Source organism: Priapulus caudatus, unplaced genomic scaffold, assembly GCF_000485595.1.
Source record: "Priapulus caudatus unplaced genomic scaffold, Priapulus_caudatus-5.0.1 Scaffold5, whole genome shotgun sequence".
In the NCBI taxonomy this organism is placed as follows: Eukaryota; Metazoa; Priapulida; class Priapulimorpha; order Priapulimorphida; family Priapulidae; genus Priapulus; species Priapulus caudatus.
Window position 1 is genome coordinate 199908 of NW_014577066.1, and position 16399 is coordinate 216306.

Consider the following 16399-nt stretch of genomic DNA (forward strand, 5'->3'; position numbering starts at 1 on the left):
CAGTGCTATAGCATCATGGTAGGAAAGCCATCACTTTTTGTTTTTTTTTTTTTTGCCGAAATTGGAGGTCACAGCGTCAAAGATCAATGGCGCACAGGGCAGATTTTATACATTTTCTGAGGACAGGTGTGACCGGAACGATTGAAAACTTTTTTTGTTCAGCGGTGGACCTACCATTTTTATGGCCTTATTAAAAGGACCATGAAATGTACTTTCCGCTGACATGCGAAGAGTAGAAGAGTAAGTGTCGGATAACCTTTTGACCCTCAAAAGGAAGGTCAAACATTGATTTGTTGATTGTTAACAAAGGACTGAAACTGCTTTTGCTATTATTAGAGCCCATACCTGTGTAAATTGTGAGGCTACAGTTGCACAGTTTAATTTGCAAAGGCAAATGTTTGTTGAACAAGGTTTACTCTCCTTAAATCATATTATTTTTTAAAGCAGTCTGTCTATAGCCAACCTGAAGGCTGAATCAGTGAATGCTCCTGTGGGTTATGCAAAACACGGGGCACCCATGGCTGGCATGCTTCTAATCATAATTGTTGCCTGCCAACCTGCAATGCACATGGTGTCTGCAATGCATAGAGATTAGGTGGGTGCGAAAGTGTAGCTGATATATTTGTTCCAATTGGCTACGAAAGTCAAACAAGAATAAAGAAGACTTATGTATAAGACGTCTTGCTATGCACCAAATGAATTTATCAGCAGAACACCGAGACACCAGATGAGCCCGTCGCATTGCCCAGCACTTGTTTCTCACTTATTCTGGTATTTGATTCTTGGACTTTGGAGAGCACGGCCCTGAGAGTGAGTGTGCTTATCAATAAATTAAATAATATCATTAGTCTTCTTTATGTGACATTTAGAAATATTCGGGATTTTCTCCGTTTGCTGACAGTTGGTGCTCGACCAGGAGTTGAGAGTGCTGGGCCAGCAAAAACTGACAGATCTGAGGCGATGCGATCACGTGCGTGGCAGACATAGCTCTACCTGTCGAGATGTCAGTGAACCCTGACATGCCGCTCAACACTCGCTGCAAGGTATGTGTAAGCCTCCGACTATCACGAGCCTAGGTCGAGCCGTTTAGATTTGTGCCGCAATTCTGCATTTCCTCCCTATACCTTAAGTTAAGGAGGGAATGTTCCCCATTCTTTTACACCTCTTGACCTTTGACCTTTGACCCCCCAGCTTCGACATCCCAACTCGTTTTTGGATTACCCCCCCACGTCCCAACTTTCGAATCCGTACGTCGAGCCGTTTAGATTTGTGCCCAACTGTTGACGGACGCACGGACGGACGCACGGACGGACGCACGCTCATGCGATTCTACAAGCTACATCTGACTTCGTCAGATGAGCTAAAAAAGTGAAGCAGTCCTTTACGAGCATTTTAAACTGTAGTTTTTAAAGTTAATGCTCACTACTAGAAGAGTTCAGAAATAAATTGTCATACAAAGCACTAAAATTCACAGGTAAACAGTGCCTGAAATGGGGGCCAGCCGAAGGTTGGCCCAACATTTTTTTTTGGGGCGAGTAAATTTTTTTAGTCACTGGCCCAAATGCATTGTTGGAAGCCCAAATTTTATACAGCAGAGCATCTGAGCCAGTGCGCATAGAGCGAGTGTGTTCAGGGAACAATTTTCAGCCAAAAAATTGCATAGCAAATGTGCTATACAAAATAAACTTTGCATAGCAATTGTATAAATTTGTATAGCATTTCTTTTCAGACAATCACAGTGCAAATTTACACCGCAGTGCATGCTTGGCGTGTTATCGTGTCGGCCTGTGACAGGCACAGCTAGCGATTCTGTACACTGCCCGGCAGCGAAATTTTTCCCACGAGAGTTCCGGACCCCAGCCAATCAGCGCACTCCATTCACTCGACTTCCTCGAAGCAACAATGTAAAATTTATACACACTAAACCTAAACCTAACCCTAACCAGAACCCGAAGCCTAACACTAACTATAATTTAACCAGGTTTGTCTTATAATATACGCACCATATATTACAAAACACTATCTGTGGTGGGTCCGGAACTCTCGTGGGAAAAAAAATTTAAACAGCGTTTAAACAGCGCGCGAGCTTGGCACTCGCCCGCTCGCCAATGTCGAGTGAAAATAATATCGGGCCGGGCGAGTGGAAGCTAAAGCTGACTCGCCCATGTTGGCGAGTAAAAATAATTGTCTAAAACTTTAATAAATACAGTTCTAGCAATTGTGAAGGGCGGCTATCCGACTCCTCGACCACGACATCCTAACTTTATATTATCAAAGGTCGCCGAAGAAAGCAGCCCGCGACAGCGTGCAGTGCCAGCACAGCGTGGCTGTGTATACGTGCCTGGGGCGGCATATTGATTGATGTACGGGGGTGGCGCCCCCTGCTGGCTACGGCAGCACGGCGTTCTTGTCGTAGAACCTGTAGGCAGTGAAAGGCCCGAGCTTGGTGCCGCTGCTGTCGTAGTGAAGCTCACGAAAGCAGGCGTCGCAGAAGAATGCCGGACTCTGCGAGCACAGACAGTCGTCGTACGTCACCCACCTGTAACAAACATCACTCACGTGTCAGGCCACACCCGCACGATTCTACCTCATTCTCGTTAGGCACTCGCGCAGCACTGCAGCCCCTCTCGAACATGGCTGTAAACAGGGCGAGATCGGCGGGGTGATGTCGGCAAGACAATTTCCAATATCTTGTCGCTTTTCGACGTCGTGCGATAATTGTCGCTCCTATTTTTCACTTTTTCTGGTATCCTACTGAATAGGGCTCATATATGTACAGATTACTACACTCTACTATGAACGCAGCAAATACGTATGAATATGTCCCCCCTTTCAAGCCTAGTTTAACAGTCGGCTCCTCAGAAGAACTGCTACAGATTACGAGAAACAAAGAACTCAGCAGCATACCTCGCGTTGTACAGCAGGCATACGATGCACACGGTTCTCTTCTTGCTCACGTTGCTGCTAACAATAGGGTATTTACTGACGTCAGACGAATCCTCAATATTCATCATCCTAAAACAGTGCCAGAAATTCTCTTGTAGCTCCCTGCTACGGCTAATTCCATCACCTCTCTCATTTCGGTTCCATGTTGCCAATATTTGGGTAATAGTGAGGTTTGTCTACAGTTCAAAATGACGTTACACAAATTACAACACAAGAAACACGCATTAGAGACAATGCTGATTTGGAAGATAAAATAATATGCTGCTGGAAATGTATCTCCATTGCACTCGAATAAATACGACTGAATTTACTATCTAATAACTGCATTGTATTCTGCATTGGTTTTGTGCATAATATACTCTTAGGGAGCTATTTAAGAATGTTGAACCAAATGTGACAGTATTATTGCAGACACTTACATTACATGTAAAGTTAAGTCGTAATTTGATCATTTCAGAACATGATCAACATAATTACAGTTGAACCTGTACATAAAGCTTCCTCAAGGGAAACCTAAAGTGACCCTTATAAATAGGTGGCCATTGTATAGAGACGATTTCACAGTATAACTACTGCCACAATGTGTCCGTTATAGATAGATGTACGTTCTATAGAGGTGGTTGCTAAAATTGTTTTGACGATAGAGGCTTGACCATCTGCTCTGTAAAGTCACAAAGCTATTGCAGTACTAAGAGGGGCAATAGTAGGGGGCGCTGTTGCTCTACCTAATGTCAGTGAACACGATGAGATGCTCACAGTCCCCCTGGTGGACATAGAGGTATGGCAGGCCGACGCGCAGGGACAAGTCGAGGAACTGCGTGTCCTCCATGGCCGCCTCCCTCATCTCACCGATCTGATTGGGTCTCGTCGCTCCCCACGTCCGAATGACGCTGCAGCAGCAAATAATCACGTGAACGATTCCAACGCCACAATTAAGTAATACTTACCATAACAAAAAAACGTTAATTACTATCATATTAACTATCATCGTGTAATTAACACTGTCAGCTGTACGATAGAGGGGGAAACCCAAGAAGATGCTTGAATTCGGTCGATGCAAATTACATAGACGATCAGTAAGCATTAACGTTAATTGCTTTTCACCAGACAAATCAACAATCGTGTTTTTTAATTTTTTTCCATGAATCACAACCATACCTACGTTTGAGAACAGTTTTTTTTCCAGAATATGTCTAATCTCACAATACTAAATGTTACCAACCAAAATACATGTCGTAATTGATACGTGCACTCACATCATTCCACTTACATTGGACTAGTTGCTCACACCTGAGCTAACATGTGTAATGACCATGAAACCCCAATGTTCAACAATGTTAACAACAGCAATGAACAATAATCTCGATCTCAATAAATTATATTTTTGTATAATCGGTCAACTTTCAAATAGAATATGTGACTATGTAATAAAATTCATACATATATTGATAATCAAATAATAAAAATATACCACATGCAATGATCAACTCATCAACTACCCTCCCTTCACACATACACGTATTGTCAAGTATGTGCAATGCACCATAACCAGCAGATGAAAATACCTGCTCAGATCTTTAGCTTCAGGGTGGCGTAAATCATTGAAGAAGGTTCCGTTGATGTAGAAGAAGCCAGATGGATAGATGTCCTATGAAAGATGATGAGAATACTTGTACGGTTCAAACATTTCACAGTACAATATGAAACACCCGCCATTTTATTCCTACAACGTTCTATGACACATCATAGGGTTAATGCAAATGGAATAAGTTCAAATCCTAGGTACATGTATACATAATATCAGGAGTGTACAATATAGAGTATATATCTCTATATTATACACTCCTGATTATATTGATATATAATATATGATATATATATAGTACCAACAGGATTTCCACGCAGCCTAAAGACTTTTCCAGACATTTTCCAGACATTTCCAGGATCCCATAATTATGGAATAATTAGTCCATTGATTATGCAATGTTGACGAATGCTAGAGTAACTGGCACCTTGTGTAGTTAATAAGTACATTACCTTATAGCCAAACGCGTATTAGTTTGTCCAACATCACTGCTGGTTACTAAGAAATGTCTAATTGAAATCCGCAGTCCAAGAAATCAAGTTGACTGAGTTGTTTACAGTTTCAAACCGCTGCCGGCGAAGCGGGTGTGATACAGATTTATAGTGCACCGGACATTTTCGCACGCATGCTCGGCCGTACGCAATTCTATCATCAGTGATTTCGTAAACACGGACGCTCGTGAATAAGAAACTTTTGTCAGGGCTGTCCATGTGCGTCCGTGATTAGTAGCTGTGTTTTACTCCATTTCATGTTTAGTCCGTAGCCGTGGTTACACCGCTGACACCTCCATTTCATCTGGCCGTCAAAACATACGGGCCGCACAAATGTTTATGTCATCGGCGACTTATCGCTTGACTCCTGGATGACATTTACGGCACGTAAATGAACATCAACAACCAATTTCAAGTCTTGCTTGTAATGTAACCAGCAGTGATATTGGACAAACTAATACGTGTTAGGCTATAAGATTATGTACTTATTAACTACACAAGGTGCCAGTTACTCTAGCTTTCGTCAACATTGCATAATCAATTAACCTATTATTCCTTTAAGCCAAATACAATTGTTGTGCCTTGCAGCTTCCCATTAACAACAAGGGAACTCTTGTTTCAAGCAAGCTTCATTGCATGGCTGACCGTAAATAGTGCTGATAGGGTCTATGTCTCCATGGGTACTGCCATAACGTACCCTGGGTACGGTCCGGTATACCGGAACGTACCCTGGTAACTATCTAATATGGTTAGGGTTAGGGTTAGGGTTAGGGAGTAGGCGTAGGCGACTCCCTAGACTCGTTAGTGGAGTAGGCGAGGTACGGTTCGCCATATTAGATAGTGCCAGGGTACGTTCCGGTATACCGGACCGTACCCAGGGTACGTTCCGGCAGTACCCAGGGAGACATAGACCCTGGCAGCGTAAATAGCACTTTCCACGTCTTCCGGAACCCATACGAACTCTGGTTAAACCCAACGTGGCCCACAGACTTACGGCCTCTAATCTAGTTGCTGCAACTTAAATTTCGATCCAAGTATTGTGACCACACACCCGTTTCTGCACTGTACTAGCTTGGTGAAAGGATTTGTCAAAGCAACCCATATAAGACTTATCCTGACATTTGCTCGGATTTTGCGGTTTGTATCATCAGATCTGTTCAATCAAGATTAGTTTCCGCTTCATTCAAGGCTCATTGTTATTGCTTCTGCAATTATTATTCTTCTGTCATCTTTATTCTATTCGATTACTTTATATCGATATATGTTAATAACCTAGCTATACTGCTACTACTATTGCTGACTACACTCGCGTGAGAGTTATTCCACTCTGCACAGGGTGTATTAGCGGGGCGCGGGGAGAGATTTTGATGGCAGCTACACATACCTTGCAGCGAGTGTTGACCGGCATGTCAGGGTTCACTGACATCTCGACAGGTAGAGCTATGTCTGCCACGCACGTGATCGCATCCCTCAGATCTGTCAGTTTTTGCTGGCCCAGCACTCTCAACTCCTGGTCGAGCACCAACTGTCAGCAAACGGAGAAAATCCCGAATATTTCTAAATGTCACATAAAGCACTAATGATATTATTTAATTTATTGATAAGCACACTCACTCTCAGGGCCGTGCTCTCCAAAGTCCAAGAATCAAATACCAGAATAAGTGAGAAACAAGTGCTGCAGTGCGACAGGGCTCATCTGGTGTCTGGTGTTCTGCTGATAAATTCATTTGTGCATAGCAAGACGTCTTATACATAAGTCTTCTTTATTCTTGTTTGACTTTCGTAGCCAATTGGAACAAATATATCAGCTACACTTTCGCACCCACCTAATCTCTATGCATAGCAGACACAGTGCATTGGCAGAGTTGGCAGGCCACAATTAGTAGAAGCAGCCCACCCATGGTTGCCACCGTGTTGCATACCCACAGGAGCATTCACCCTGACAGGCCCTGTCGGGTGCTAATAACGACTGCTTTCAAAAAAATAGATATATAGGAGATAAACCTTGTTCACACCAAACACTTGCCTTCAATTAACCGTGCAACCGGTAAGCCTCACATTACACAGTAGGCTCAAAAATAGCAAAAGCAGTTCAGTCCCTTGCTTAACCAATCAACAAATCAAATGTTCTACCTCCTTTTGAGAGTCAAAAGGTATGCCGAGACACTTACTCTCTACTCGCATGTCCAGCGAAAGTACATTCATGTCCTTTTAATAAAGGCCATAAAAGGAGGTCACGCGCTGAAACAAAAAAGTTGTTCATCGGTCCGTCAACGACCGCAGGTCCTCCAGAAAAAATGTATAAAATCGCGCCACTGTGCCCCATGACTACCCCTGTAGACCTCCAATTCGGCACAGGAGCTTTCCCACCAATGATGCTATACACCGCCGGACTATACACGAGCCTAGGTCGAGCCGTTAGATTTGTGCCGCAATTCGCACTTTCCTCCCTATACCTTAAGTTAAGGAGGGAATGTCCCCATTCTTTACACCTCTGACCTTGACCCTTGACCCGCCCCGCACTTCGAACAATACCCAACTCGTTTTTTGGAATACCCCCCACGTCCCAACTTTCGAATCCGACGTCGAGCGTTAGATATGCCCAACTGTGACCCGGAACGCACGACGGGACGCACGAACGACGCACGCCATCGGCCGATGCTACAAGCACATATGACATTCGTCAGATACGAAGCTAAAAAAGGAAGCACATGCCTTTACGAGCACTTAAACTGAGTTTTTTAAAAGTTACATGCTCCACTACTAAAAGTCAAGAAATAAATGTCATACACAAAGCCATCAAAATCACGAGGTAAACATCTGGCCGTCGAGCAAAATGGGGGCGCGAGCACACCGAAGGTTGCACCGACATTTTACAGGACAAAGCGAGTAAATTCTGTTAGTCACTGCCGCCAAATGCATGCGGAAGCCCGCAAATTTATACAGCAGACATCCTGAGCCAGGCGCATAGAGGAGTGGTTCAGCGAACGAGATTCTTCAGACCAAACAAAATGCATAGCAGAAGTCTATAGCGAGAGAAGAGAGAGCATAGCCAATTGAAAAATGTATAAGCATCTTCTCAGAGCAATGCACAGCAAATTATACACGCGCCAGTGCCTGCTTGCGCTGTTGATCGTTGTCGCCTGGGCAGGCACAGCACGATTCTGTACATGCCAGCGGCGCAGCGGATACATTTTTCCCACGAGAGTCCGGGACCCCAGCCAATCAGCGCCCCATTCACATCGACTTCCTCAAAGCAACAATGTAGAAATTATACACCACTAAACCTAACCTAACCCTAACCAGAACCGAAGACCTAAAACACTACAAATGCCAACCCCAGGTTTCTTATAATAAGCACGCACGCATATATACAACACACTATCAGCAGTGGGTCCGGACCCTCGTCGGGAAAAAAATTAAACAGCGTTTAAACAGCGCGCCGGAGCTTGGCACTCGCACCGCGGATCGGCAATGCCGAGTGAAAATAAGATCGGGGACCGGGCACGGTGGAGCAAGCGAACTCGCACCATGTTTCGAGAAAAATAATGTCTAAAACTTAATAATACAGTTTCTAGCGATTGTAAGGCGGCATATCCGACTCCCCGACCACCCCGGAATCCTACTTTATAATTATCAAAGGTCGCGAAGAAGCAGCCCGCGACCAGGTGCATGCCAGCACAGCGTGCCTGTGATACGTGCCGGGGGTCGCATATGGTGAATGAGCGGGAGGGGGGGGGATGTTAACAATCACGTGCTGGTTACAATCAATAAAACGCGCGTCAAACGTGCATTCATTGACGGGCGCAAAGCACCCGAGAGATAAAAGCAAATTGTAAACATGTATGTTTCCGTTTACATCTCGCATGGGCTACATCGCACAACTGCGATTCATAAAAAAATATGCGTAGCAAATGGCTGAAAATACATCGCGAATTGCGATGCGATACCGGGAAAATTATTCCCTGGTGTTATACAGCCGGCATAGCATACAAGCGTATAAGCAAGCGTGGCCGATTAGGGTGGGCTCAGGTTAGCGATACATGTACATAAATGTGATGTTATACATTGTATCAAGCTAGCCAGACAACGCATCTAGACATGTATGTTTGCAGTGTATAGCGGGAGAGTCGAAGAGTACCAGTCTACCCCGCTGTCACCAAGCTCGGTCGGAACGAAAATGCGCGAGCTTGGTCTGATTGTATCCTAGCGTGGACTCCGGTTTAGGATTATGATTAGTTAATAGTAAACAAAGAACAACTCAAACATATCAGTAAATTTGTTTGTGTTGAAATATTGGCAGTCGCCCGAACTTTTTTTGGGGGGCAAGTGACTACTTGACTTGTGAAATTTTCGGTCGCCCGAGCTAGACATTGGTCGCCTGTGGCGAGTGGGCGACCGTCCATTTCAGGCGCTGGGTAAACACTGCTGGGGAGCTTCAGAGCTCATGCACTCCCCCCACATTAGCTGGTGGTTTTTCGCACCACTGCTGACCCATTCTTAGATCCAGCAAAGCACTAGTTAACATTTGTGCTGTACAACAAACAAAATTCCCAATAGGAATATGCCGACGAGGTAAACATATGTTAGAATTTGCTTCATAGATATACTTGAATAGAGTTTACGATTGCTCTTTTCTAGAAATATAAGGAAGTGTTACCAAAATCACACTCACATTTAAAACCATGTGAATTAAAAAAATTTGTTGCAACAACCGATTTTTATTTCCAGGAGTTACTATGGAATACCAGACTATCAGGAACTAGAGCACTCGGAGAGCACAGACCTCTGCCAAGGCAGCTCAATTCTCTCACTGTGAAAAATTTGATTAATTAATTAATTAATTAAATAATTAATTGGATCCGGATCACCACCAAAATGTAATCAATTCTAAGTTACCCCATTTCTGACCTATCCTGAAAATTTTATGACAATCCGTCCATAACTTTTCCAGTTAGGCTGTACACGCACAAACCAACAAACACACGCCGGTGAAAACATAACCTCCTGCCAACCTCTTGGCGGAGGCAATGATATAATATAGATGATTATTATTATAACATTATGAAAACAATGCACTCAGGCACGTGGGCGCACCACTGCACACATGGACACATACACACATGCACACAAATTTTACATGAGAACCTAATTCATTCAATGAAACCTTTTATGAGAAATATTCTTTTCTAGCAACACTACAGATAAAGTTCAAATGAGCTCACAGGTTTGTATTTGCAGGACTGCTCACCGACGAATGGTCGATAAATCTGAACAGAGATGACAACATCACGCACTGTCATGGGTATTAGTTTGTCGCCAGGCACCTGGAAAAAGAAAAGAAAATACATGTTCAGGTTTCGATGTGTTAGCGGAAGAGGGGAAAAAATCTCCCTAAATCTCACTACATTTCCATTGAAAACTTTAGCCTCCCATGAACACATGCACTTCAGAAAACCGTTTTTGTGTTTGACCGAGGTCAACACAAATAATATGGGCATTTATATTTGCAGTATCGATGGTTACTAACATGGTAACAGTTTTAGTAGAAAAACAAAACGAGGTGCAATGAAAATTTAATATCACAGGGCATATACAGACAGTTACTGTTGCGTTAAACCTACCCGAGTGCGCATGACACTTCGATGGTTCCTGAACGTTGCATAAAGGCGGTGTGTGTAAGTTTTGCTGTTGGCCCTTTTTTCCAGTTCTGACTTTCGCAATCTATAATGCAACATGAGCTTTTTGCTTAGAATTCAGCCTTAACACAATAAGGTACACATCTGAAATGCAGGAATATATAATGTAATTCCAACATTCCAACATAAAAAAAAACAATGATGCTACTTTTATATGTATGCAACAAGTTGAAGCTCACATACAGTATCAGCTAGGGTGGTGTTTCAAATTTGTAATAAATGTATTGCATTAACACATTCAGCCTATCACGCTACACATGCACATGTCACTATCCTGTGCTGTCCTGTTATATCACAACCCAACCTGTCCAAATTCTGTGCTGACGAATAAAGATATGTAACAGTGGTACCCACCTGAGTGTAACTAGCTCTGTATCATCAGGTATAGTCGATGTGGCATCGTCTCTAACCTTCACTTGCCCTGGACATTTCAGTGTATCTATTCTGTAATGCATATCGGAAGAAATATATATACAGACTAGCAGCAAGATACATGTCTTATCGAAGGATGGCCATGTCTTAGAGGTATTTTAATAGTAGCACCAAAAAATGGTTATAAATCGAAAGACCGTTGAACTGTAGTAACGTTAGTCTCACAGCCTGCTCTGGCTACTTCATTGACATTACTCTACCTATGTAACACCATGCTTCGCGATCCAATCCTAGTTTAGCACGTTTGCGAAAATGAGGGCAGTGGTTCCAAACAACTAGGATTGAGCTCTGCTCCAGGAAGGATACTATTAAAGGTGTAGTATTAACAGCCAGGGGTTGTTGTCACAGGCACCGTCCTCCCCTGTATACATGTGTGACTGTACTACTATGACACTGACGGAAAGCTCATGTCGGTACAGTAGATTAGAGCTAAGGTGGTAGTGTAGATTATTAGATACAATAATGTAACCCTACTCTTGTTGGGTTACAATTGACATTGTATAGGCCTACATTGTTATATTATAAGGTGGTACAGTAAAAATCGCATAAGTCGACACTTTTTGGACCAGCATATTTGTGTCGACTTACGAAAGTGACGACTTACGTGCAAGTCGTCATTTTGTCGACTTATACAATGTATGTAATGCGTGTATACACTGTATTTTCAGGGAGTCACACGGACTCCTGCATATGTCAAATCAGGGAGTCCAACAGTAAATCAGGGAGTATTTGACTCGAATCGAACTCGCGTTAATTTTGCACCCTGCATTGGGCTGCATACACTATATACACTATATATAATACACTGTATACAGTGGGGAATCTGGGGGTGTGCGAGCTGGGAAAAAAATACAATGCGTCCAAGCAAACAATGCGATTTAAACAATCCGTCTGCGACAGCCAGCTCGTGCATTCCCTACCCCCGTTCACTGCGCAAACGGCATTTCTGATGTCGACTTACGCTCATAAGGTCTATGTCCCCCAAGGTACTGCTGGAACGTACCCTGGGTACAGTCCGGTATACCGGAACGTACCCTGGTAACTATCTGATATGGTTAGGGTTAGGGTTAGGGAGTAGGCGTAGGCGACTCGTTTGTGGAGTAGGCGAGGTACGGTCCGGCATATTAGATAGTACCAGGGTAAGTTCCGGTATACCAGACCGTACCCAGGGAATGTTCCGGTAGTACCCTGGGGGACATAGACCCTCTCAGCTCGACTTACAGATGGGAAATTACTGTTGTTTGTATTACATGGGAACTGTCTGAGGGAGTGGACTTGTACATAATGACGACTTATAAATGTCGACTTAGGCGGGGCTATTCCAATGGATTTACTATGAGAGCAAATCGGGACATTGACTTCCATGTCGACTTACGCAAATTGACGACTTAGATGATGTCGACTTACGCGAGTTTTACTGCATGTACTATGTGTACAGTAACTCAGGCTTTCAGATTTGAAAAGTACAGGAGGACTACTAATGACTCCCCTAGGACACCATAGGGGGTCTTTTCACGCTCCATAATCAGGGCCCTCGCTACCCACTCGCCAATTCGCCAATGGCGAACAAATTACTAATCTGGCGATTGAAAGTCTTATTTGGCGAAAAAAGTGACGAACGTAATTTTCCCATCATAAACATGACCCAGCAAACATCGATCCTATTTGATCGTCGAAACAGCAACGTTTCTTTTTGCGTACCGGCACACTCCTGTGTCATTCCCGATTGCAGCTTTTTCCTCGATTCTGGGAAAGTTTTGCTGTCGCTCCCTCATACTAGAGTACCTACATGAAGATGTGGTCTTTATGTAGGTACTCTACCTCATACCAGCGCGGTGCACACCCCTACATATACAGCAATAACCACATCCACGCGACTGTAACAATCAGTGCATTCGCCCCCCCCCCCCCCGTACTTCAATCAATGCCGCCCAGCCAGCAAGCACGAGCCACGATGTGCACAGCCACGGACATGGGTAACAGGGGTGTCGCGGGCTGCTTTTTTCGTTTTTTTTTCTTTGGTGTGAATGCGTAGGGCATGCGGGAGCGCGGGAGAATGGGTCCAGATGCGTGAGTCTCCCGCGAAATGCGCAGCGTGAGACTTAGTAGGGCTGCTAACAGAGTAAGATTTAAACTAAAGGGTGAAATTTTATTTTCGGGGTGCATCAAATGCAGTCTAAGACATTCAAATGTTTAAAATTTTGCTGGGGGAGACCCCCAGAACCCCCTCTACCTCTCTCTCCCGCGTCTACCTGCAGAATCCACATTCGTGCCTACTGCACGCCTTTGAATCCATCATGTGCGTTTTTCCCCAAACTGGGCATTACCACCGTTGTCTAATTTTCCCTCAGAAGAAACCCTGGTGTTTAAAAAAGGCCTGTCTCCACACACGACACGGCACGGCAACGGCGCTGGCAAAAGTCAAATGATTTTTATTACGCGTGTGCGTGCACGTGTGTGTGTGACTGTGTGTGCGCGCGTGCGTGTAGGTGTGTGTTTGTGTGTGTACTGTGTGTGAGGTACTGTAAAAAGTAGTAAAACTGATAAGTACTAACTGGGGAATATAGTCAGCTTTGATGAGCAGCTAATTTTTCTGGTTCAATAGCATCCCGAAGTTACAAAAGTAGTAGAGTACCATGCATGTGCTGTGAAAACTCTTCTGTAAACTATTAGTATTACTGTAAATAACTATAGTGTGTGTATAGTACTGTCTATACTGTACTGCGCGCGTGCGTGCGTGTGCGTGCGTATTGTGCGTCAGGTACTGTAAAGTAGCTGTTTGTGACCCTACCATCCACAACAGTTGATGTGGAGAGGGGTTTTACCAGACATAATTTGGTTAAAACAGCTCTGAGAAATAACCTGAAAACAGAAAGTGTTTGTGACATTCTAATCATCAAAATTGAAGGCCCAGAAGAAGAGATGTTTGACTTTGAAAAGTGCTATGTCCAGTGGTGTGCAAAAAAAGATAAGACAATTTTCCTGCCAGCATTGAAGAAAAAAATTCAGACAATTTGAATGTCTCTGTTAGTCAGTCAGAGACTCAGAGTCATGGTGGTGAATCATAGTGTTAGTGTCTCAGTCATAGACAGGTGGTGAATAATAGTTTGTTTGCATTAAATAAGTGTAGTTTTGTACTTCATGCATATAAAAGTTTGTGAAAAAATAAAGAAAAGAAAAATTATTTATCGCCTTCTTGTGTTCAGAAAATGTTAGGCTACAGACGTGGCTAACAGGAATCCAAATTGGCTAATGAAAATTGATTCTGGCTAATTGTTTGGCTACAGGAAAAATAATCCTAGCTAAGGCCCTGCATAATCACACCCTTAAGAGGCATGATGAAGAGCTCCACTAAAAAATCACACCCTTAAGAGGCATGATGAAGAGCTCCACTAAAAAATCACACCCTTAAGAGGCATGATGGAGAGCTCCACTAAAAATCACACCTTTAAAAGGGATGATGGAGAGCTCCTTAAGGGCTCGCCATCATGCCTCTTGGGGTGTGATGATGGAATCATGACCAATCCTCAGTCTAGAGTGAAATCCAAAACGAAAATTGGGATGTCATGTCAATCTACTGATTATCATTCATCTTCACCTTCATTCATTCAATGGCTTCATCAGGATTACATTCTTTTCATCCAACAACCCAACACTAGCACACAGATTAATAAAAGAGTTGATCGGATGTAAAAATAAACTTGTTTTATTTATTCTGATTTCCATCCTTAGAGTTCTAATCCATGTACCTGCATATTTCAGCCCAAAATATCATCACAATCCATCAACAAACTAGCCAAATTACTTGTACGTAGTAGCCACGTATGTAGCCCTCCAGCCCTACGACTGTTTCACGTCGGCAGAAAACCACTTCTCGCCCAGTATAGTAGAAAACGAGCAGGTAACTTGTGGCTACGCCTATAGGTACTGTATTTGGATGCTGTTGTTTAGTTGTATTTATATATATATATATTAAACCAGAGGGTAGTAACCAGACCTGTACCCCTGCCATACGCTTCAGTTACTTACAACCACAAATTGTTGTGTGTGCTAACTTTTTTGTACCCCCCTACATTGAGAACTCTATGGAGCGCTATTTCAACATACTTTTGGTGCGCGATTTCAACCACTTTTATGAGGCGCGATGATGCGCGCACCATGGCACAATTTCGGGTGCGCGGTGGAGCGCGATCGCGCCCCTTAAAAATGAAAGCCTGGTAACTAAACTACTTCTTTGACACCAGTGGTAGTGACATCACACCTTTATTTCGACAATCACAAATTTTTCTACACTCTTCACTTCTTATCATGTTTTAGTAGAAACATATTATTCATACATTGTCATTGGTCTGTTTCTTACCCACACACTGTATCAAGTTCCTGGACAGTACTCCGAGACACATTCATAATTCCCGCAATCTGCTTAACATTTGTTTTAGGCAGCCTTTTCAATACAATTGGTTCATCAGCAAGTGCACTCTGCCATGACTCGAGAAATTCTCTAATGCTCACTGGTTGTGATACATATGACAAGCTTCCAACGTTGTGTACCGAATCCATGCTTAGGCGGAAATACACAATTTATTTTACACACAAATGTCAATATTGACTCAATAATTTTGCTTCATCACGGAAGCTGCCATCTTTAGATGTTTACGTTTGTCTTGATTTCTACTTCTAGTGTTTGCAGACTCAATATATCATTGTTTTTATTAAATTCATTTAGTTACTTGCTTATGAATTAAATGTTAAAATATTAATATTAAAATTGGAAGGGTTTGACTCTTTGAGTGCAAGCACCGCACTTAAATCAACAAAAATGAGCCAGAGCGAGAGCGCCATCTGTCGTGGAGTTTGCGGATTTCTCTCACCTAATCACGTACAAACTGCCCATTAACTACTCCGCCGTTAAAACAAAAGTAAACAGACAGGAAATTGTAAATTCATTAAACTAGAGCCAAGTTGTTATTGTATGATTTACAAAATAACATTAAATTGTCTTAGTGTCGTTAATGCTAAACTCACTAAAGCAGATTAAATAAAACACTTAATGGACCTGGCATGGACCTATTTTGTCTTTTACTGGGGGTGTTTGGTATGAAGGATAATAAGGAACCGTGTTTTATTAATACGTAGTCAAAATTGAGTTTATTTATCTGCAACGTATATATTTTTTGTAAGGTTTACGAAATTAACAAACTGTCTTTACAGATATGTAATATAATGTATAATAACTTAAGATAAAG

The 16399-nt window shown here is 42.9% G+C and overlaps 1 protein-coding gene across 1 annotated transcript in view; it reads right to left on the reverse strand.

Moving 5' to 3' along the window:
• LOC106804882 (snRNA-activating protein complex subunit 3-like) overlaps positions 1 to 16007 on the reverse strand; it is a 20061-nt gene extending 4054 nt beyond the window's left edge. Inside the window, exons 1-9 of the mRNA XM_014806268.1 lie at positions 15514 to 16007; positions 11076 to 11165; positions 10647 to 10746; positions 10248 to 10349; positions 6407 to 6547; positions 4512 to 4594; positions 3672 to 3836; positions 2908 to 3015; positions 2373 to 2539 (exon numbers count right to left, since the gene is read on the reverse strand). Coding sequence (XP_014661754.1) covers positions 2389 to 2539; positions 2908 to 3015; positions 3672 to 3836; positions 4512 to 4594; positions 6407 to 6547; positions 10248 to 10349; positions 10647 to 10746; positions 11076 to 11165; positions 15514 to 15713 — 1140 coding nt within the window. The 5' untranslated portion in view covers positions 15714 to 16007 and the 3' untranslated portion in view covers positions 2373 to 2388. The remainder of the gene's footprint in view (positions 1 to 2372; positions 2540 to 2907; positions 3016 to 3671; positions 3837 to 4511; positions 4595 to 6406; positions 6548 to 10247; positions 10350 to 10646; positions 10747 to 11075; positions 11166 to 15513) is intronic.
• Between the last annotated feature and the right edge of the window lie 392 nt (positions 16008 to 16399).